Source organism: Thalassophryne amazonica, chromosome 3 (genome assembly GCF_902500255.1).
Source record: "Thalassophryne amazonica chromosome 3, fThaAma1.1, whole genome shotgun sequence".
Classification (NCBI taxonomy): domain Eukaryota; kingdom Metazoa; phylum Chordata; class Actinopteri; order Batrachoidiformes; family Batrachoididae; genus Thalassophryne; species Thalassophryne amazonica.
The window spans coordinates 56,408,255-56,432,303 of NC_047105.1; the positions used below are offsets into that span (position 1 = coordinate 56,408,255).

Sequence of the window (24,049 nt, forward strand, 5' to 3'; positions counted from 1 at the left end):
AAGTGATGCTAGGAATAACAAGATACTGTGTGTAGATTTTTTTAACACAGCAGCAAAAGCTACACCCATTCAATATCAATTTGTTTTTGACATTTTACAGATGGGTAAAAACAATGAGCAATTTCAGTCAAACTTGACTGATAACTAGGATAAAAGTGGACTCTCCTTGTCAAACTTATAGCAAGGTCATGGTCAAATCTGAAGTCACTTTCTGAAATAGGGTGGTGACTATATCTCATCAACTACATGAGATACTGAAACACAGTTTTCTGCATAGACTTCTGATGTTTTGGGGCTAACAAATGTATCAGACCGCTGACGTCAATGATGTCACGTAATCAAAAAATTAGCTGGAGGCACTGGATCCTTTGTCATGTGTGAATACCATCCTAAGGTTTACGCCTATATAAGAGAAGGTGGGTGGGGCTGTCTGAGCTCAGTCTTTTAGAGATTTTGAAATCCTCCCTTACACTGTAGATACAATACCACAGTCCACAGGCACTAAAAACTCAATGTGGCATCTTGGACAGGTAATATGATGAAATAGGGGGTAGCTATTTGTAATTGTTCCCTTGCAGGTTTGCCAGTTCTGCTCCTGCAGTGCTGCAGCACAAAAATATCACATAGGGTGGAATCATTGTCACAGGAACGTGTTAATGCTACCCCACGGCAGCTACTGCAATGACCAACAGCTCTGTGTAAGGCCGTGTGTGCATTTAGCCACGCGTGGCTAGTCACATGTGTCCTAACCCAGACTGACACGTTGACATAATTTAGTACAAGTCAAGAAGACTGTCCTGTGAACACGTGTCTTCTGAATACAGTAATGGTCATGGAATGCTTTTATGAACTTTTCTCTGTCTCGCTCCATACAAATGCTTCAAACAAGGACAGCATCAGCCTTTGCAGTCACCGGAAAGGAAAATCTTGCATGCACGGTGTAGAATTCCAAGCAATTTTGACTTGAATTGTCATGATGCGTCATCGTGGGTAAGCATCTGTCAGCGGAACACTTGTCACGGTGTCTCACGTGTTACTAAGACACAGGCACAATGATACTGTTTCAGTGTCGCAATGCACCGCTGGCATTTCAAGGTAGTATCACTCTAAGCATGCTTTCATGATGACAGGGTGTGTCTTCGTGATCCTCCTGGAATGCATATCTGGGGTAAATATGGTGGCATCAGGAGTGACAACAGTATCATTGACCTGTACATGAGGCCAAGCAACACTACAACGTTCATTTCTACAACAAAAACACTTAATTTACAAATATGACAAGTTTTTCTGTTTTTATTAATTTATTGATGTTTTGGTACAATGGGCCTCATGTATCAATGTTGCGCACTTGTGGTGTAAATTTACGGCGTAAACTTGAAATACACCAAAGTCGCCGTGACATGTATCAAGCAGCAGGTGTTTGTTTCCGAGTGACAAACACAGTTATGAGTAGTTGTTGGCGCTCTTTTTTCTTCTGGGCGACAAGATTCTTATAAACAGATACGCAGAACACAGAACACTGTAAAAAAAAAAAAGGCATGCAAAATTGGACTAAATACTACGCGAGACTCCGAGGCCATGACAGGTGAACGGCGTTATAGTGAGGGACCACTGTATTCTCTTTTCACATGTCAATAATTCTTGACGTGGATATTTGCTCGCTCAATTAATAAGACACGCCTAATCTGTCAGATTTCTTTATTTTTTAAATGTATTTTTGTATTTATTTTATTGTGACAACCGAATGGAGACGACAAAACCTGGTTGCAGCACGGGTGAATTAAGGGAATGACGAAACTACAGTTGTTATTATCAATTTCATTGTCTAAAACGATCACACCACATGAAGTTAAGCTCAGCGCTGCTCTGGCTCCAGGCTCTGGAGAAAAAGGCGAGCAGCGCTTTCTTTGCAGTCAGCACTGTAGCCACAGATCGTGCTCCATAACAATCCCGCAAAAGCGGGATTTGTATCGATTATTATGTAGTATAATCAGGAAAGTGTTATTTATGTAACATATGCATTGATTTGTATAATGGCACTGTTTATCATGTTGATCATCTTCATTTTTATGTGGATTCCAGCGCTGGTTCATTTTGGTGTATAATTTACGCCACCTCTCGACCTGGTGTATATTTTCAGCGCAGCATACGCCAACGACCACATTGATAAATGCCAAGTAGCGCAGCCGTTTTGGCGTACACCCCATATACGCTCAAATATCGCCGTACGCAACGTTGATACATGAGGCCCAATGTGCTGAAAAATCACCATTAGTTAATTCTTAAATGGCGTACATTGTGTGTTTGTGGTTACAGCAAATTTAACAGTACATTAATTGCAATTTGTGTGAATTTGTACATACTTTAAGATTAAAATGACTTGGCCACAAACAGTTCAAATGGCATTAAAGGCAATGTGGCCTAAAGCTCCAGGTATGATGCAGAAGTATAAGGTTGGAGACACCTCTGGCAGTCACGCCAGAAGACGATGTTCTATCACTGTTATCATGAATAATGTCTGCTCTAAACAGAAACCTGTAAGTGGTGCTCAGCAGCCAATAATTTTGGTTAGAAATAACCAGTGGTGGGCACAGCCCCGCTAACTGCTAAATATCGAAGATAATATTTTCATTATCGGATTAGCTTTTCAGATACTTTGAAAACCATTATCGGACTAATTATCTTCCAATAAGCTTTGGTCCGATAATTTTTAGATCGCTAAGGTATTTTTGCAGACATGGTAAACAAAGCTGAATAGTTACAAACATTTCTGAAATCCAAAATCTGTTGAGTACTTACCTGTTAAATGTTTTATAGTAGATGCACAGTTATATCCTCCATAAACAGAGAAGAGCTGGTTCTAAAAGAAACTACTCTATCCTCTGCAGGCAAAGGAGAACTGGTCACAGAAAAAAAAAAGCTCATTTCTTTTGACCCCATACTGATACGCTGGCAGTATCACCCAAGTCATCCAGAGGCATACAGTTTTAACTTATGGTTAAAATTTTAATCAAACTAATTTCAGACAAGTTATCAGGTTCAGGTTCCTTTATTCGTACCCGTAGGTAAATCAGGTTTGTAGTTCAGAAGAGAGGGGCATCCCCAAACCATGCACTCATACATACAACATGAATAAATAAACAATAAAAACAAACCAGGACTTAAAGTGTTCAGAGTCAATTGTTCTTAGTGGCGCTGATTTTTGTTTAGCACAGATATTGCTGCAGGAACAAAACTGTTTTTAAATCTCTTTGTTCTACATTTTGGAACAGAAAATCTCTGAGCAGATGGCAGGAGCACAAACAGAGAGTTCAGAGGGTGGGATTGGTCCTGGCTGATACTAGAGCCGAGCCACTGTAACTGTCTGATGTACAGTGAGTCTAGGCTCAGCTGTGGTTGCCCAGTCAGCTTACTCGCCCATGTAACTATCTTGTTTAGAGAGGTTATTTAAATTAACGTCACATCTGAAGTTTTATAAAGTGAGAATATCAGATACATGTTTTAGTTTTAAAGTAATGCACTAATTTTAGTGTGGACATGCTGTGCCCAGCAGTGCATTATGGGTAATGTCAGTGCATTCATGACAGAAGAAATGCATTTGAGACGCTCTGATCAGGCTCCACACGGACAACAGCATTAAACTCTTTGTATATTGTGGCTAAAACCCTCGTGAATATAGTCTCTGGGTTTATAGACGTTGTTATTGTGTTTGTTTCATGTAAAAATGCCAGAACAAGCTCAGGTTGCTTCTGCATTATTTTCAATTGGAATCATTGCAATCGATTCCTGTTTTCTATTTAGAGTCCTGCTTATTTGTTCCAGAGTAATATACTCAACAAAAATATAAACGCAACACTTTTGGTTTTGCTCCCATTTTGTATGAGATTAACTCAATGATCTAAAACTTTTTCCACATATACAATATTCGCACAACGTCCCGTCATGTACGCGTCAGATGCTAGTAATAGCTTTGTGATTGCTCTGCTTCGGGGTAAAGCACGCGCCTGGGCTACGGCGCTCACGGTTGTTATCACATACACTGGGTTTGTGGGGGAGTTCAGAACAGTGTTTGATCACCCTAACAGAGGAGAGACCGCTTAAACTGTGCTGCTGTCAATGAGACAGGGACGCGAGAGCGCAGCCGCTTATGCAGTCAACTTCCGCATCGCGGCTGCGAGGTCCGGCTGGAATAACGTTGCGCTCCGCGCCGCCTTCATAAACGGACTGTCGTTGGTTCTGAAGGAGCAGCTGGTAGCTAAGGAGGAACCGCGGGATTTAGATGGGCTTATCGATCTCGTTATACGGTTAGACAATCGTTGGAGGAACGCCGTCGGGAGCGAGGCGAAGGACGTGACCGGATACGCGCCGCCCCTCTCCCTTCCGGGTTCGAAAAGGGGCCGCCCCCCACGTTCCACAGCCGCAGCGCTTTGTGGGGCAACAGCTCCCCCTGCTGACATTGTTAGGGAAACGCACAGGGCCAAATGAGGAGGTTGATCCGTGGAGTGTTTTCTCTGCAGCTCAACTGAGCACACACAGAGAAACTGCCCCAAACGGCCAAAACGACAACACTCGCCCTTAGAGACTGGGCTAAGGGGGGGTCAAAACATTCAAGTGAGACACACACAGATTGCCACATGACTCCCAGTCACAATCCTGAGCGGGGATTTAACCCTTCAAGCCCCAGCACTGGTGGACACGGGGTCAGAAGGGAATCTGCTAGACAGCAGATGGGCAACGGAGGTAGGGCTCCCTCTGGTGGCGCTTCCTTCGCCATTGCAGGTGCGGGCACTAGATGGCACCCTCCTCCCTTTACTCACACACAAGACACAACCAGTAACTCTGGTGAGTTTTTTGTAACTCCTTCTACCTCCCGCGTGATTTTGGGCATCCCATGGATGTTGAAGCACAATCCCCGGATTGATTGGCCGTCTGGGGTGGTGGTTCAGTGGAGCGAAACCTGCCATCGGGTGTGTTTAGGATCCTCGGTTCCTCCCGGTTTACAGGCTAAGGAGGTCAAAGTCCCTCCCAATCTGACGGCAGTGCCGGTTGAGTACCACGATCTTGCTGACGTCTTCAGCAAGGATCTGGCACTCACCCTTCCCCCGCACCGTCCGTACGATTGTGCCATTGATTTGGTTCCAGGCGCTGAGTTCCCGTCCAGCAGGCTGTACAACCTCTCACGACCTGAGCGCGAATCAATGGAGACCTACATCCGGGACTCATTAGCTGCCGGGCTGATCCGGAACTCCACCCCCCGATGGGGGCAGGTTTCTTTTTTGTGGGCAAGAAAGATGGCGGACTCCGTCCATGCATTGATTACAGGGGGCTGAATGAGATTACGGTTCGCAATCGATACCCGTTGCCATTGTTGGATTCCGTGTTCACCCCCCTGCATGGAGCCAAAATCTTTACTAAGCTGGATCTTAGAAATTCGGATCACCTGGTTCGGATCCGGAAGGGAGACGAATGGAAGACGGCATTTAACCACCCGTTAGGTCACTTTGAGTACCTGGTCATGCCGTTCGGCCTCACCAACGTCCCCGCGACGTTCCAAGCCTTGTTTAACGACGTCTTGCGGGACTTCCTGCAACGATTCGTCTTCGTATATCTGGACGATATTCTCATCTTTTCTCCGGATCCTGAGACCCATGTCCAGCATGTACGTCAGGTCCTGCAGCGGTTGTTAGGGAACCGACTGTTTGTGAAGGGCGAGAAGTATGAGTTTCACCGCAAGTCTTTGTCCTTCCTGGGTTTATCATCTCCTCTAACTCCGTCGCCCCTGATCCGGCCAAGGTTGCGGCGGTGAGAGATTGGCCCCAACCAACAAGCCGTAGGAAGCTGCAACAGTTCCTCGGCTTCGCTAATTTCTATAGGAGGTTCATTAAGGGCTACAGTCAGGTAGTTAGCCCCCTGACAGCCCTGACCTCTCCAAAAGTCCCCTTCACCTGGTCGGATCGGTGCGAAGCCGCGTTCAAGGAGTTGAAACGACGGTTCTCTACTGCGCCAGTTTTGGTGCAGCCCGACCCTAGCCGCCTGTTCATGGTTGAAGTGGATGCCTCTGACTCAGGGATAGGAGCCGTGCTGTCCCAGAGCGGAGAGACTGATAAGGTTCTTCACCCGTGTGCCTACTTCTCACGCAGGTTGACCCCGGCTGAACGGAACTATGACGTCGGCAATCGAGAACTCCTTGCGGTGAAAGAGGCTCTTGAGGATGGAGACACCTGTTGGAGGGAGCGTCTGTGCCGTTCACGGTTTTCACTGACCATCGGAACCTGGAATATATCAGGACCGCCAAGCGGCTGAAACCCAGGCAAGCCCGCTGGTCACTGTTCTTCGGGCGTTTTGACTTCCGGATCACCTATCGCCCGGGACCAAGAACCAGAGGTCGGATGCCTTGTCCCGGGTACACGAAGAGGAGGTCAAAACTGCACTGTCGGATCCACCGGAGCCCATCCTGCCGGAGTCCACTATCGTGGCCACCCTCACCTGGACGTGGAGAAGACCGTCCGGGAGGCCCTGGCACGGAGCCCGGACCCAGGAACAGGTCCGAAGAACCGTTTATACGTCCCACCAGAGGCCAGAGCTGCAGTCTTGGACTTCTGTCACGGTTCCAAGCTCTCCTGTCATCCAGGGGTGCGAAGGACCGTGGCAGTTGTCCGGCAGCGCTTCTGGTGGGCGTCTATGGAGGCCGACGTCCGGGAGTAATCCAGGCCTGCACCACCTGTGCCAGGGGCAAGGCAGACCATAAAAGGTCCCAAGGACTTCTCCAGCCATTACCGGTGCCTCATCGCCCCTGGTCCCACATCGGCCTGGATTTCGTCACGGGCCCCCCGCGTCCCAGGGCAACACCACCATCTTCACGATAGTGGACCGATTCTCCAAGGCGGCCCACTTCGTGGCCCTCCCGAAGCTCCCAACAGCCCAGGAGACAGCAGACCTCCTGGTCCACCACGTCGTCCGTCTGCATGGGATACCCACCGACATCGTCTCTGACCGTGGTCCCCAGTTCTCCTCACACGTCTGGAGGAGCTTCTGCAGGAAACTGGGGGCCACCGTGAGCCTCTCGTCCGGGTACCATCCACAGACGAACGGACAGGCAGAGCGGGCCAACCAGGAACTGGAACAGACCCTCTGCTGCGTAACATCCGCGCACCCGACGGCCTGGAGTAACCATCTGGCCTGGATCGAGTATGCGCATAACAGCCAGGTGTCTTCTGCCACCGGCCTCTCCCCATTTGAGGTGTGTTTGGGGTACCAGCCCCCATTATTTCCCGCGGTGGAGGGAGAGGTCGGTGTGCCCTCGGTCCGGGCCCATCTTCGAGGTGCCGTCGGGTGTGGCGCACCGCCCGTTCTGCCTTGTTGAAAGCCCGGACGAGGGCCAAGACCCATGCAGACCACCGGCGGTCCCCGGCCCCTGCATACCAGCCCGGGCAGGAGGTGTGGTTGTCAACGAAGGACATCCCCCTGCAAGTACAGTCTCCAAAATTGATGGACAGGTTCATCGGCCCCTTCTGTATCCTCAAAGTCCTCAGCCCTGCCGCGGTGAAGCTCCAGCTCCCAGCTTCACTGCGGATCCACCCGGTCTTCCATGTTTCCAGGATCAAACCTCACCACACCTCACCCCTCTGTGCTCCCGGTCCGGCGCCGCCTCCTGCCGGATCATTGACGGGGAGCCGGCTTGGACAGTGCGCCGGCTCCTGGACGTCCGTCGAATGGGCTGGGGGTTCCAATATCTGGTGGCCTGGGAAGGGTATGGACCCGAAGAACGCTCCTGGGTGAAGAGGAGCTTCATCCTGGATCCGGCCCTCCTGGCCGACTTCTACCGCCGACACCCCGACAAACCTGGTCGGGCGCCAGGAGGCGCCCGTTGAGGGGGGGGTCCTGTTGTGTGGGCCGCCAGAAGAGGAGGTACTGCTGGCACACCACCAGAGGGCCCCTGCCTGAAGTGCGGGCTTCAGGCACGAGAGGGCGCTGCCGCCACGGACACAGCCGGGAGTGACAGCTGTTACTCATTACTTCCTGACAGCTGTCACTCATTCTTCATCCCCTCACTCCATAAAACCCAGACGTCATCTCCACCTCATCGCCGAGATATCGTACTTCATTGAAGGTAATATCCTCAGCCGTTTTGTGTTACAACATATCTGTATATTGTGAGTGTTTGCAGGAGTACCGGTTCCTCTATCTGTGGAAGCTGAGTGAGTGCAGGACGGCACTCTTTTCCCCTGAGGAATCACTGCGGTACTCATCACTATTGAGTGAGAGGTGGAGGTGGCATTCCCACCGTTGTTGTTACTGGGTGTACACACACCCACACTTGACTGTCTTTGTTCTCGCCAGCAGTACCAGATCCGACAGTCGGAGACGGTGATCACCTGGGAATTCGGGACTTGGCGGCTCCAGTATTCACCAGGTTCGGTGGTGGCAGAAATCGTGTGGTTCCGGCCCTTCTCAGGACAGACGTCTTCTATCCTCGAGCCTGCCCACACGTTACCTTTGTAATTTGACTGTAATCATATTCTGAGATTGTCTGTATATTCGTTGTGCACATTTCACAACATTAAATTGTTACTTTTGGCTCATCTATTGACCGTTCATTTGCGCCCCCTGTTGTGGGTCCGTGTCACTACACTTTCACAACACGGACAACGGATAAACAGTGCCTCTGAAAGTTAACGTGAGTCCAGATTTCTTGTTTTGTTTGGGCTTCGTTGTCCTTCGTTAGTGTCGTGGGACGGCGGCTTAGATGCAACAACTGGGCTTTATGAAGTCAGACAAAATCAATATTCCATTCATCCTGTCATCTGTACTAGGTTTGAAGCAAATGTGTAGCGTAAGGTCAGGGAGAGTTACACGCAAAAAACATGTTAATCGTTGTACTGATGAAGTATCATTGACCAAATGTGGAGAAATATATTGTCTCAGCACCACATGGTGTGAAATCATCTGCTGTCTGATCACTACAACAACTCAGCAAGCTGCACCATGAGCGCAGATGGTAAATTTCAAGTGATTTCTTTGTTGCTGGTGTGTGAGGAGTTTTCAGCTGTATGGATCAGTCACAGAATTAAACAGATGAGTTTCATGGTGGCGTGCGTTAGCTACAGTCAGAGTTACGTGACTCTCTCCGCTTAATTCCAGTTCTGACCTTTTTGAAAAGTCTGATGACGTCCTCGCCCACGTGTGCCAGACGGACAATGACATTGTTGTTGTAGATGTCGCTTAGCGTGGCGTGGTCTCTGCTCTCCCGTCTGGTCTGGTCCAAGACCAAATACCAGCAGTTCACAGTGGATAGGAGATTTTGGTCCTTTCTAAAAGAATCAACACAACAACATGTTAGTCAAGGAGGTAAATGTTGAGTCAAGGCCAGGATTTAAGAATTAAGCATGTAAGAAAAGGTAAAATTGTTGTATTTTTTTTTCAGAAAGATGAAGACAATGATCACTTTCAATAATTTTTTGTTAATACAATTTTGTAAAGTGACCCATAGAAAAAAGCACAGCTAATCATTAATGAAATTTCAAAGTATCATTTAGAGAATAAAAATATCAAAAATAACCAACAGTCCAGTATCAAAGATTTAAAGGGTTTTTGTTAGATTTTATAAATTTAATTGTATTTTTAAACGTGTGCAACATTGGTTTAGAGAAGTTTTAAAACAGTTTTCACAAAATGAACAGCAAACAACAGTTTAAAAGCAGTCTAAACCAATTTTGCCACACTGCTATAGGACAGCTTAAAACAATATTCACTGCAATTAGGCCAAAGACAGCATTTATCCCAAGGTCTTATTGATTGCCAACTATTTGACATTTGGTTGGTGTGCAACAGCTCAAAACCACCAAAAACCCGTTCAGTTTTGGAACAAATCATCACATCACAATGGAAGTGGATCAAATCAAGATTGGATATTTTGTATTGTTCCACTGATATAAAATAGTTGGATTTATTTTCCCTTCTACTAATTAATTAACTTAGTTCAGCCCTAAGAACAAATCTCTTTTTTGTAAAAGTTTTTTTTCTGCGTCTCCCTTTTAGCCTGGGGTCATCTGATATGGACCGGCATATTGACTTAACACAAGTTTATGTCAGATGCTCTTCAAGACACAACTCTCTATTACATGGAGAATGGGCAGGGGTGGTGCTGAACTGGGAACCACATGGTTAGTTTTTAGGCTATTCTATTTAACTAATTTTAGGTTTAAGTTAATTTAGCTCTGTCTAATGTATTAGTATACCATTTGCATATCTTGTTTTTTTGTTTTACATTTCATGCCTCCACCAGGCCATGAGTACTATTATTTTGTTTCTCTCATGTACCACATGTTTGAAATGACAATTAATGAATCTTGAACCTATTGATAATACTACTACTGCTAATAATAAAATAAAAATATAAAATAAGGTAATAATAATAATAATAAGAAGAAGAATTAATAATCACAATTATAAGAGATTATTTTAAAAATAGTGGATTTTTTAATTTTTATTGATTAATTTACATCAGATCTAACAACAAATGAAATCTTACTGGTTAATTGCAAGCTTTTGCTCACTGTTTGACAACTCACAACTTATGAGGTGTGAACAGTTTGCTCACAGGTTGACACAATTTGTAAGCGTGAAGTTCCAAACCATGACACTGTTTGCAGGTTCACACATGCACAGCACAAAGACAACGCACCAATGAATGAATTTCTACAAATATCACAAACATTTTAGGGGTGACATAAGCTTCATTTTCCACATTCTAAATAATTAAACTAAAAGTAAATTCATTCTACTTCATTATCCTACTTTAAGTATTTCTAACAGAAAAATATAAATATAATGTTAAAAAAATTCAAATAACTTAAAGTAGTACAGTCAGGTCCACAAACACCAGTAGTTGGACAGTAAACACAGTTTTTGTAATTTTGCCTCCACACTCCACTATGAAGTTGTGACTGGTGGGTGCAACAGATAAAAGTTGTGCTACACACTTGTGTACACAACATTACAGCAATGTTAAATTTAAACTGGTGCACTCATATTTTTTTTGTTGTGCGCACTGAAATACAGCTTTCTCTAACATGAATGAAGTATTAAGACATAATTTCAAATATAAATATATTGGTACTATCTAGAGCTGTGTGCAAATTCTTCGTTTGTAGGACAGTTTACACTTTTGTAGTGATGAATTTTATAAAATTAGATGATAGATCATAGCAAATGAATATGACAGCTGTGGACATTTTGGATGTCTGTAATTGCTTTTGACACCTCAGCATCATTTCGCTTCTTCCTCGTCAACCTGCAGCCCCGAATGAAAGGAATCAAAGTCTTTGCATTAAAAATAGATACTTTAACTACAAAACATGCTCAGTCAAACAGCGTGGGACCCGCAATACCAGAAGCTTTGCAAGTGTTCTCTAATGGCCTCCCTCCCACATTCTACAAAATGAACCGAGAAAGTGATGTAACAATTTGCATAGATTTTTTTTAAGTTATTTCAACATAACTAAGTTATTTCAACTTAACTAAGAAGTCTTGTGGCATTAACTCAGTTGAAAGTAGGCTTGGGTATCGTGAACCAGTTCTTTTCGGATATTGTTATGAAATGATTCGATCCACCGATATCAATAGTCTTTTTGCTTAATGATTCCCTTATCGGTCCTTCAGAGCGGCCGTTGTTTTTGAGGATGTTTGTTGGGAAAATGATCATTTCTCTACGTTGATTACAGACCCTGCAGCGGGTCTGTAATCAACCACTTTCTGCAGCGCGACTCCACTTTGAAGCGTGAACCAATGAAGCAATGCTTTGATCCGCTGGGTTTTTTGATTCGCTGCTCTTCAGAAGCGGCAAGTCTGCTTCTTAATCCCTCTCAAAGCCATTAAAATATTTTCAAAAAAGCGTCTGGGGGTCCTCCCCCACAAATTTTTTAAAAGAGCAAGTTAAATTGTGTATATTCTGGTGAATTTTAATGGGTATGAAGCTCTCTGAAACAAAGAAAACTCACTTCAAACTATGGGGGTCTGGGGGATCTCCCACAGAATTTTTTTTTAAAGAGCAAGTCAAATTTGTATATTCTGGTGATTTCTGTGTAGGCTCTCAGATGTCCAGGTGGTTTCCATAGTAGAGAAGCTGAATCTTCGACTGGACTGGGTTGCTTGACGCGAGGATGTTTCACTTCAAATCGCAGAAGCTTCCTCAGCTAAAATTCTTGCTCTGGTAGTCTGACTTCTGTCTTGACTCTTGTAGAGAAGAATAATCAGAAGTCACAAAAGCTGGAGTTTTAAACCTAACCAGACCCCTTCTACCGAGAGGCAGACTGCTATAGGCTAGTGACTAAACAATAGCTCTAATTAGCACCTATTGTGCTCTAGTTAGCACCCTCCTAATGACAGGGCAGCTGTCTCTCCTAATGATGGGATGGATGGCTCTCCTGCCGGCTCCCTTGACGACTCTTCTGATAATGTGAATGACTCATTATCATGAACAAAAGACTGAAACTGCTTTGAACCGAGTACCCCATTGTAAACAGGGGACAAAGCGTGTCTCGGACCCCCTCCCCGGTTAAGGCTGGGTTTCAACTGTTTCAGACAGAATGCCTCCTTGACCCCTCTCTCAAACCATTTCTTCTCTCTGGCTAAGATTTTAACTTCCTTGTCCTCAAACATGTGGTTAGTGTCTTTAAGGTGGAGATGAACTGCAGACTGAGGTCCACTGGTGCCCTCTCTGCGGTGCTGGTATAGCCTTTATGTAATGGTTGCTTAGTCTCATCTATGTAGTGTTCTTACAGTTTTCCTGACATCTGATAGAATACACTACATTGCTCTGTTTGTAACTAGGGATCCTGTCCTTAGAGTGAACTAATTTCTGTCTCAAGGTGTTAACCAGTTTAAAGTAAACTGGGATTTTGTGCTGTCTGAAGATCCTCTGTAGTTTTTCCCCTACTCCTGCTAAATAAGGGAGAGACACTCCTCTTCTTCTTGTCTCTGTCTCCTGTCTATCTGGTGTCTTTGTTCTCTGGGACTTCTGCACTTTGTCCAGGGACCATCGTGGGTACCCACATACTGTGAGGGCTTTCCGAACAAGTTGTTGTTCCTTAGCCCTTCCCTCTGCAGTTGTGGGCACCTGTAGGGCTCTGTGTTGACGAGTCCTGATCACCCCGAGCTTGTGTTCAAGGGGGTGGTCTGAGCCAAAGAGCAGATATTGGTCAGTGTGCGTGGGTTTTCTGTAAACCCCTGTCTGGAGCTGCCTGTTCTCTCCAATCGTAACATCACAGTCCAAGAAGGCTAAATTGTTGTTTCTGGCATCCTCACGTGTGAACTTGATATTGGAGTCCACCGAGTTGATGTGTTCTGTAAAGTCCTCAACCTCCTGTTGCTTGATTTTAACCCATGTGTCATCGACATATCTGAACCAGTGACTGGGAGGGATGCCTGTGAAAGACATCAAGGCTGTCTTCTCTACTCACTCCATGTACAGATTGGCCACAATGGGGGATACCGGAGACCCCATCGCACAACCATGGATCTGCCTGTAGTAATTCCCCCTAAACAGGAAATACGTGGTGTTAAGACAGATCTCCAAGAGTTGGCAGAGGTGGTCTGGTGTGAGTTTGGTCCTTTCAAGTAGAGACACATCCTCCAGCAGTCTCTGCCTCACAGCTGAGACGGCCTCAGCGGTGGTGTCACATTAAATGACACCATAGTTTCATCTGCCTCCAGCTGCAGGTCTTTGATCTTGTTCACAAAATCTTGTGTGTTCTCCACATGGTGGTCTGAGTTACCCACTAGAGGAGCCAACATCCACTTGAGGTGTTTGGCCAAATTGTACGTGATGGAATCTGTGCTACATACAACAGGCCTGAGTGGCACGTCCTGTTGGTGGATTTTGGGCAGTCCATAGATGCATGGAGTGGCGTCCCCAGGGTACAATCTGTAGTATGCCTGCCTGTCGATGAATCCCTCTTTCTCCAGGTTTTGGAGGTAGCTAATGATTTTCTTCTTATAGCCGCTTGCGGGATCTCTCTTCAGACGTTCGTATGTATTGGAGTCACTGAACACATCGGACTACGAGGCCAAGATCAACAACTTGCTCAGGGGATGGTTATATTAGTTGTGCATATACTCTGAATAATTTACTGTTAAATTTCACAATCTTTTATTTGGCTAAAATTACTCGCACCATGGAATGCTAACTTTAACACAGAAAACGCCATACACATGCTAACGCGTTAGCATCGGTCCCATTTTTAAGTTATAAAATACATCTATCAACTGTTTTAGAAGACCGTAACAGGTCGGTTTAATATAAAAAGGTAAATATTACTCACGACATATGCTCTTTAGGGTTTTAGCGGGGGAAAATTAAGATAAAGCGAGAAACCATCGAAGCAGAGTCGGATCATTGCTTCATTGGTTCAAAGCAAAGCCACACCCTGCTCTGCTTGGGGAGTGTCTGCCAGTGTTCCCACGAAGACAAGGAGCAGAAGGACCGTGACTTATGGCAAGCAGTAAACAGAGTGGAGAGGATGGAAAATTCACACAGTACCTTCCTCCGCAGTCCACGCTGACATTGCTGCTGCTTTGATTAGCGCAGAATGGGATGTTGCTTTGACAGTGAGACTATCATATTTCGGCCCCAAAACACGCATGACACCACATGCGCATGCGTATGTGTGGTTAAATTTTCCAAATAACGGAAATCCGTCGTGGTGACGGAGAACTTTAACCCATGTTTTATGGTAAATGTTTTTGGGCTATAATTTCCCACACACACACACACACACTCTCACACTCACAGGAATGATTACAATACCCAGTGTGCAATCTAAAATATATTAACTAAAGAAAAAAGTCACAAAGAGAATTATGTGTCAGACTGATGGCAGAGTCTTTGACACACAGATATAATGATGACCATTTGGTGTGACAAGAGATAATCTGGGAAAACGGAGTGGACACAAAAGTCATGCAATGTGAATTTTATTGGAGGGAGCTCCCTTTGAGGATATGCTCCATTTATCAACATCTGTCTGACTGCTGCTCTCAACCATGAATATACTTTATGCCTAACTGGTTGGCAAGACTAAAAAGAGAAATAGATCTCTTCATTTTCAACAGAGCAACTTGTTTTGTTCTGCATGACTGATACTGTCAGATCACATAAAAGAGTCCAAAACACCTTCTTACTCATTATATATAGGTTTTTTTTAACATGTGTACAGGTAAAGCAGTGAACAGGGTATTGTTTTCACTGGAGTGTGTGTGTGTGTGTGTGTGTGTGTGTGTGTGTGTGTGTGTGTGTGTGTGTGTGTGTGTGTGTGTGTGTGTTTACACACAAGACAGCTTAAAAACTCCTTGTCAGATTTATCCAAACTTGGTAGGAATATTGTCGTATCCACGCTGGACCGCCCCCGGCCAAGCATCAGGCCACTCCCTTTTCTGATGAAAGTTGGTTGAACACCCACTCTAAATGAAATAAATTTTTATTAAATTTTATTAAACACCCACCCTAAAATAAATTAATTTTGTGAACCCAACACATCATAAAAAGCAAAAAATAATGAGTTTTCATGATGTTCTTCTCATCTCTTCCATGTCTTACTTGTGACAAAGTCATCAGTGTGCACTGGTAGTCACATGGCAATGACATCAAATTGAAAGGTGGCAGTCTGAGAGTTGCTACATTGTGACAGATTGTGTAAACTGATTAGAACAGATTCAAATAATAATTTGTCCGGTAGCAAAAAGCATCTTACATGTGGATTTTTGATGGATGTCAAGTACTGAGGGAATGTGTGGACAAACACCGACTACTGGTGTGCAGCGCTTCTAGACATGAACAGAAGACAAGCGGATAACATGGATACTGCCTTCACATATCGCCAGTCCATGGTAGAAAAACGGTAGATGCGCCATTATTTTCAGTGAGAGGCTGACGGAAAATTCCACCTCCTGTGTCAAATGGATGGTGTTTTAGCTTTAATGAGGAGAAAAAAAGGACAGCAAGAAACTGATTAAGTGCAGAGAGTTGCCTGCTTTTAAACAGAACCGGACCTTTTTGAGCTGCCATCAGAACCAAGTTTTCTTGTTTCAACAGAATGCTGTGCAAAATGTTTCAATGAAGGAAATTGTTGTCCACGTTATTATCAGACTTCCACTGCAGACTGCATTCTGCCATGATGGGTTTTCAGCTGCCAATATGATGAAGCAGCTTAATGTTAACTGGACATTCACTGGCAAGCAAGATTTTAGCATGCACACAGTTTTCGACTAACTAGCCAGACATCAGTGGACAAGGAACACATATAATCAGTGTTGCCACAGTTACTTTGAAAAAGTAATCCAATTACTGATTACTGATTACTCCTTGAAAAAGTAACTTAGTTACTTTACTGATTACTCAATTGTAAAAGTAACTAAGTTAGATTACTTGTTACTTTTTAGTTACTTTCCCCAGCTGCCGACAACAACTCACTTTATAGTCACCCTTTCTTGACTTCAATGAAAATAAACACTTGTTTTATAAAAAGTAAAATAAAGACCTCTTTCTTGACCTCATATTTAACTGTTGACAGCACTGTAACAGTAAAACTTGCAATTTCAAACCTACATTGTTTAGAAATGTAACTATTAAATTCTAACTCTCTAAACATTTTACTTGTCGAAATTATTATTATTTTAAGCAATATTAGTAGTTGTAGTAAAAAAACGGCTTCAAAACTGGACCTTTAATCTAGGGGTGTTGTGGGGGAGGGGGGCACATCCCTGCCCCACGCCCCCATTCCATCTGGATTCGCCCCTGCTTTGGCGTTTGAGCACAAAGAATGGATACCATTTATTTATGTAGAAAACATGACCAGATTTACAGGTAAGAAAGTTTTATTGCGTTTTCACATCATGTGGTCCTCAGAAAGAGAGTTTAGGTGCATTTGAGTGGAAAATAGTGTTAGTTGTTGACGCGTCGCGGAGGATCAGCTGTTTTTAACGAGACGATACGGAGCGGCTCAGCTCAGAATTCTAAATAAAGGAGGGGAAAAAGTATAAAAATGTCTTTGTAAAGCTCAGTGCAGGTGTGCTGATCACCGCGCTTTAAGAGGTGAGGACGAGTCGAGCAGCTGCAAAAAACCGTGGATGAAAAGCTCACAGCTCGCTTAAAGTGGGCAGTTGAGTCGAACCCTGACCTCCTGCCCACAGACCAAGTTTAATGCTGCTATCGACCCACAATGAAAAATAATAGTAACGCACAGTGACATGGAGAAGTAACTTTAATCTGATTACTGATTTGGAAAGATTAACGTGTTAGATTACTCGTTACTAAAAAAAGTGGTCGGATTAGAGTAACGCGTTACCGGCATCACTGCATATAATACATGAGAAAAGTATTAGTGCAGGACAAAAACAGGCAATTATAAAATAAAATGGGTGAATTATTTGTGATTAAGTTTTTAATTGTGATGAAATCAGACATTTTATTGAAATAGCAGTTTTGACAAATGCAATGCTGGCCGTGGCCGTGCATCAGGCCACCTCATTTTCTTGCAGAATTTCACACGGAATACCCTGAGCACTCTGAAGCATGAGTATGGTACTAAGAGATCTGGAGGTAATTCCATTTTTAGAGCAGTTTGGTCAAAGGTCAAGGAAAACATAGTCTGAAAAACAACCAAGAAGCCTAGATGAATGATCTAAAGCATGAATAATTTCATAATGAAGTCACACAAAAATCACAAGATGAAGTCATACATAGTCAACAACACCATTACAGGCATGTTTATGTACTTGTACATTCACATCATTGGGGCTGTAGAGAACACAAGGTATGCATGCATCACCCTTCTGATGCCTTTCCTTTTGATTGCACTATCCTGGTGTAAAATAAAAAATATTCTACAAAATGATCTTGATTTAATTTAGTGTCATATAGAATGGACAATATGAAATGAAATGACATGGAAACAATCTAGCACATGAACCAAAAAAGTCACAACAAGCTGCAGGCTTCTTTAGAAAGTGAAGCCCGAATTTCTTTTCTGTTCCAGTTGAAGACAATATGATTATTATTGAGACAGCAGTCTAGCGTGAAGTTGCTTGAGAACGGAAATGAAATGAAATGACAGCCACACAGAGGAAACTGGAGGGGTTGGGGGGGGATAAGAAGTCTGACTCAAATGAGAGGAACAGCAGCCTGAGGCCACAAGCTTCCTTTGACCTGGCTTTAGTTCAGGTTATTTCTTCTGCTTCCATCCCTTTTCTTTCATTTCTGATGCTTGTGATCTTTCTCTGTCTGAGCTTGAACCAGTCATCGGTATGAAATATGCATTTAGAAGTGCGCTCAACAAAGATGCCAATCAGGGAGACAGTGGCGAGACTCACTTGAAGTGCTGGTGCTCTCTTGACGTGCGGATCTTGGAGGCGTAGCGCTCGGCCAGTTTGTCCAGGCCTCTGGAGTACTCGAGCTGGAGCTCAGCCTTTCGGCGAAAGAACTCCTGCAGGTCCTGCAGCAGCTGCAGCCGAGACTCAGACTGCTGCTCCAGACAACGGAACTGCTCCACCAGCTGGTTACGGATTTCTGCAACAAAGTGAAATCACATTCACCATAAATGCTGTCTTGCATTGGACCCATGTTGTCTGCTGGTTAGCAGTACGGTCCTCCAAAAGTGGAGTGAGGCACATATTGTAACCAAATATATTTTAAGTGCAGTCACACAAGCATGTGCACTAACAAAAGACGCATGGCATCATAACTCAATGTCAAAGTGCATTCACATGTCACCTGCATGTGTGCGATTTGAGGGAAAGACGTGTGGGAGAGTCTAAACGTTGGGGCAGCATGTGCACAGGAGATGCATGTCTGATGATTACAGCAGACAGCACAGAAAATATAGGTCAGCTTCTGAAAATGCATTGTGCTGAGCGGGCCATCAGAGAAGAAAAGCTGCAGACATTCTTTTGGTGCTGTATTTTCTGCTTGCAAAGCTTGAAATCATGGTTCTATTCATAGTATGGGAATGAGGGAAACATGACTTTGTATTAATTATGAAAATGATTTTTCATTTAGAAATAGGTTGATGTTAAAATATGTATGATTGCAGTAAGTAAGTGATATTTCATGATGGGACATTATTTCCTCTTGGACACACTCTGAGGCTTACATGTAATTAAGCAGTTATTGATGAAAACTGTTTTTGACATAATCATGACAGCAAGGCAGTCCACATTGTTCTTAGGTGCTTACCAGTATATTTTCACTAAATACATGAGACCACTAGTACTTAGTAAATAGTATACAGATGATAAATATTTGAGGGTGCAACAGCTCTGTTCATTCCATCTCACAATTAATGAAAATATTATTTCCAATGCATGAAAGAAATTGTTCATTATTTGTTTTATATGACACCTAAATATAAGTGTGCATGTGGTTTACTCAGGTTTATATTTGCACTGTTAAAAAGGGTTTAAATGTGGACGGTTAACTGCCTATAAATGCATGGGAAAAAAGCTAAATTTTAAACCTGTTTTAAGCATCTTTTTGAAAGTGGACATTAGATTTTTTTTTATGCATTTCAGCAGGAAAACACTCACTGGGAGCTAGGAATGGGTATTGAGAACCGGTTCCTTTCGGGTATCGTTAAGAAAAGATTCAATCCACCAACATCAATATGCTTTGTGCTTAACGATTCTGTTATCGGTCCTTCAGAGTGGCCGTTGTTTTGGGGGGATGTTTATCAGGAAAATGATCATTTCTCTACATTGATTACAGACCCTGCAGTGGGTCCGTAATCAACTTTTCTGCAGCGCGGCTTTGCTTTGAACCTTGAACCAATCGAAGCAGTGGTTCGCAGATTGAAGCAATGCTTCGATCTATTGCTTCGTTTATTCTTTCTTTCTTTCGCTTAATTTTCCCCCACTAAAATCCTAAAGAGCATACGTCTGTGAGTATTACTTACCTTTTCTATGTTAAACCGACCTGTTATGGTCTTCTGAAACAGTTGATAGATGTATTTTATAACTTAAAAACGGAAGCGATGCTTACGCGTTAGCATGTCTATGGCATTTTAATGTTAAAAGTTAGCATTAAGCAGTTGCAGCTGTCATCACGTTCGGGTGCATTTGTTTTCAAATTGTAATATTTCTTAAATTTATTTTTGTTTATATATTAATAATCTGATTATTATATATAATTTTAGAGAAAGAGACAAAAAGAACCTGAATAGAAACAACAGGAAATATAAAAATGCAACTAACAATGAACATACATAAATAAATACATATATACATACAGAAATAAATAATTGTTTCCTGTGAACACCTAGTGACTCTTACACCTCCATTTCATCCCTGTCTTATTTACGTTTAAGGACAGTTTGTTTTGGTCAAACCATATTTTCAATGTGTTATTTTCTTCAGTGATTTCCTCCAGAACTATCTGCCAAACTAGAAAACTGCTGCATCCTAGTAAGAGCAGAATACTACTGGAATGAATCTGAATAAGGTAAGTTGGGTTTTTTCTCACTAAATGGATGCTGCACTCACTCCAGTTTTCGTCTAGAATAGTCCCAGATTGCATTTCAGAGCTTCTAGAATTCAAACATTTTCGTGCAGGTGGTGTTGGGGGGTAATTTTGGGTTTCAGCTTTTTTGTTTTTCACCACTTTCATCCCTGAATATGTGAAATCGTGAGTCACTTTTGTGATGATTAAAGTTACTAACTGGAATTCCTGTCTTGTTGCGAGAAAGAAACGAGAATCATCCTCCGTTCTGTTCACACAGCTCCAAACGCTACGCGGCTCTCTGCTGAGTCAAGTTACAACAATAGAATCCAGTCGGAATTAATAACTTCAAAGCGAAACACCATTTTGTTTATTTTTATTTCTGTCCAGAGATCAAGGATACAGTGACCAATTTCATATTTATTTACTTTAAGACTCAATGAAATTCACAGAAAACCTGTAACGCCTACTTTTAGTACAAAATTCACGAGGTATCGATAAGGGAATCGATAAGGAATCGGATCAATAAGCAGCATCAATATCGTTAAAATCATATCAATACCCAGCCCTACTGGGAACCCTCAGTGAAGAGCTGGAGTGCAACAGAAATGGTGAGCAAACACTGCTTTGATTTGAATATAAATTGCCAGTTTTCCTTTGTGAATGATGTACACAGACTGGCACCAACGACTGTCATGGAGGATTTACACATGAGCAGAACATTCATGCTCAGCTACCATCTGCTGTAGCCGCTCCAATACGTTCAAATGCAAATTTTTCTGGAGACAGGCTGGACGGTTGCCACCTCATGGTTGCTCGGAATCTCTACTAGTCTCCCTGGTGTGTACCCACCTTTACTGGATGTAAATATGTCATACAATAACCTTTACCCAAACCTAATACCATCCAAAACCTAGTCTTAGCCCTAAAAATGGTCAATTAAACCTTTACAAACCAGATTTTTGCTAGAAAAGAGGGAGCAGCCGATGATGATGATGATGATAATTTCATTGAAAAATCTAAATCTACATACTTTGTGCAACACATCAAAAATACATGTTAAAATTTCAAGGACAACACATAACGTCAGTCTTCTTTTTCACTGTAATCCTCAGGTCGCTGTAATATGACTATGTAAATGGTTTTTGTCCCCACAGTGTGATAAATACAAATACTTACGCACACAGCAGGGGGAGGTAAACAAAGTGTCTCTCTATAAGATAATAAGAAGTAGTTTAGTAATATTGAAATGGCCAAAGTTTCCATTATGACGAACTTCTTCAACCATGCATGTGATTGCTGTGCACAGAAAGGAACTTTGCAGAAATGCATCAATGGAAAAGGCGGCCCAGTGGCAGAAAGGAGCCTTTTGTTTAGTTCTAAATGCTGTTTCTGTATCCTAATAACGGATTTCAAAAATGCTTTCCCAGTTGTATATGAGTGTGAGTGAAATTGTGAATGAAAGTGCGAGAAAGGGAGCGCGACAAGCACAAAGTAAATATGTGTTGTCCTTTGCTGCTCAGAGATGGGCAGCTATGATTCCATAGTTTGCCAGTTGCCTGGTTACATGCCTCTGAAGGCATCTCAATGGGAGCAGGCCGGTCTGCTGTTCAGACCACAGCAGTCTGTTTAGCATAAAGGCCAAGGACAAAGACAACTTTCTGTGCTTCTTAATGCACAATAAGCAACCTCTGCTAATGAACAATGCTGCAAGCAAATTAAAAAAAATATACCATCATCACATCACAGTTTACTGAACTGACAATGGTAAATTGCACTAATATACTTTAGATGTGTGAAACAACAAGCAGACAATACATAAAGACAACAAATTCATTTAATTCCAACATTCTGCCTGTAAAAGAACAATTATTGTCATAGTTGTCTTTGCTTTCCTGCGAGCGTGTTATTTTTAGATCTGAAAGTGTTACTAGATGGGCTGAGCAACTCCGCACGACATTCAATGAATGATTCAAGCTTTTGCAGAGTAAGGACCCGGTCACACGGCACACGGCAATCACAGAATGAAGGAAAAAAAGGCACAAAGTCACAAAGCGTTGAGAAAAAGTGGACAAATGACCCTGCACTTCTCCCATCACCAAAAAGCCTGCGAGTCCGAAACTGACAAAAGAAAAATGAAGCGAACGGCAACCTTGGCGCTTTTGAACAAAATCAAAATGAAACATTCATGATGACGTGACTTGACAGCAGGTATCAGACTGAGCGCCAGCCTGTGATCATTTCTGCAGCCAGGCTGTGGTCCCCACAGCACCAGCAGGTGCGAGATCTGGTTGTCTTGACAACAGATTTGTCTTGCATGGAACGTGCCAGCCGCACGCACGGCCCAGCCACAGATGGCTGGAATGTGCGTAAATAGTTAAAATAGTTGATAAAACACACACATGGACGAGTCACGTTCAGCTTGTCTGAGCTTTAGTTATTGATCCGTTCAGATATCGTCAATGTTCGTGCAAGACGTCAGAGTTGGGAGAATGGACGAAGTTGGACGACAACCAAACGCAACGCTGATCATACGGGAACTACGCAAAGGATGAGGAACCATCAAGACAGAAAGCAAAATGGAATATGGATGAATTGAGGCTGACATCAGGATTCGTTCATATTTTTCAACAGCTTGAAAATTCTGACGAAGCGCCAGCTACAGAAACGAAGCTAGATGACGGTAAGTCCAGATTTCTTGTTTCGTTCTGGGTTCGGTGTCCACCTATTTTAAGAGGAATTTTAAGAGGTTAAAAAGTCACATTCTGTTTCAATCTGTTCAGTTAATTTTTGAGTTGCGGGGGTGACAGCCAATCAGAGTAGAGTTGCACCATGATGTCACAGTCTGGTTGCTAACTGCAAACTCCATTTTGTTTGTGTGTAAAAATAACCTCTTTGTCATATATTATGTAAAAGCTAGTGAGAAATAAACACTTCTAAAAGTGAAAATGTTGTTTTTGGCACCTAATAATACCTTTAAAGTGATTTAAAAACATTTAGCAGATGTTAGTGTGCATGCTAACTTTATAGAAAACTACTTACTTAGCCATTTATCTATCAGCCACTAAAAATCCACAAGCTTCAAAAATTCTTGTTTTGCTCATTTGCTGACTTAAGGGTTTTTCAGTCTTTCAAAATCTCCTAGTAATACATCAAGTGCAGGCGAGAAAACACATTGTTGGATTTTTTGTGTGTGTGTGTGTGTCCAGTCTCAAAGGAGACTGCCATCTCATCAAATACATTTTGGATTTTTAAAGAGTGTTCAAATGCACTCCTTTAAAGATGTTCTTATCTACACTCTAAGAAATTAAGGTGCAGGAATGGACCTAAAATGGAACAATGCCTTGTCGCTCCCACTGTAGCCCAGCAGGGTATACACAATGTACCTCTGAACATGATCAGCAATGATTTTGCACCTTTACAATTCAACAAAGAGACACAGTTTTCACTTTAAAGTACACTATAAGGTGGTGTTTAGAAGAAGAAAAAAAAAAACAATCTACCTTTGGGTATAGAAATGGTGCCCCTATTTCTCTGTATGTTTGATTAACTGATTTTTTTATT

At 43.0% G+C, this 24,049-nt stretch overlaps 1 protein-coding gene across 2 annotated transcripts in view; it reads right to left on the reverse strand.

The window, feature by feature from the left end:
- The window catches only part of LOC117506774 (SLIT-ROBO Rho GTPase-activating protein 3-like), a 142,266-nt gene that overhangs the window by 84,907 nt on the left and 33,310 nt on the right, over nt 1–24,049 (reverse strand). The window contains exons 2-3 of one of the 2 annotated variants that reach the window (XM_034166373.1): nt 18,367–18,562; nt 9,149–9,311 (exon numbers count right to left, since the gene is read on the reverse strand). In XM_034166373.1, the coding sequence (XP_034022264.1) occupies nt 9,149–9,311; nt 18,367–18,562 (359 nt within the window). The remainder of the gene's footprint in view (nt 1–9,148; nt 9,312–18,366; nt 18,563–24,049) is intronic. The other variant, XM_034166374.1, reaches the window with a different exon arrangement.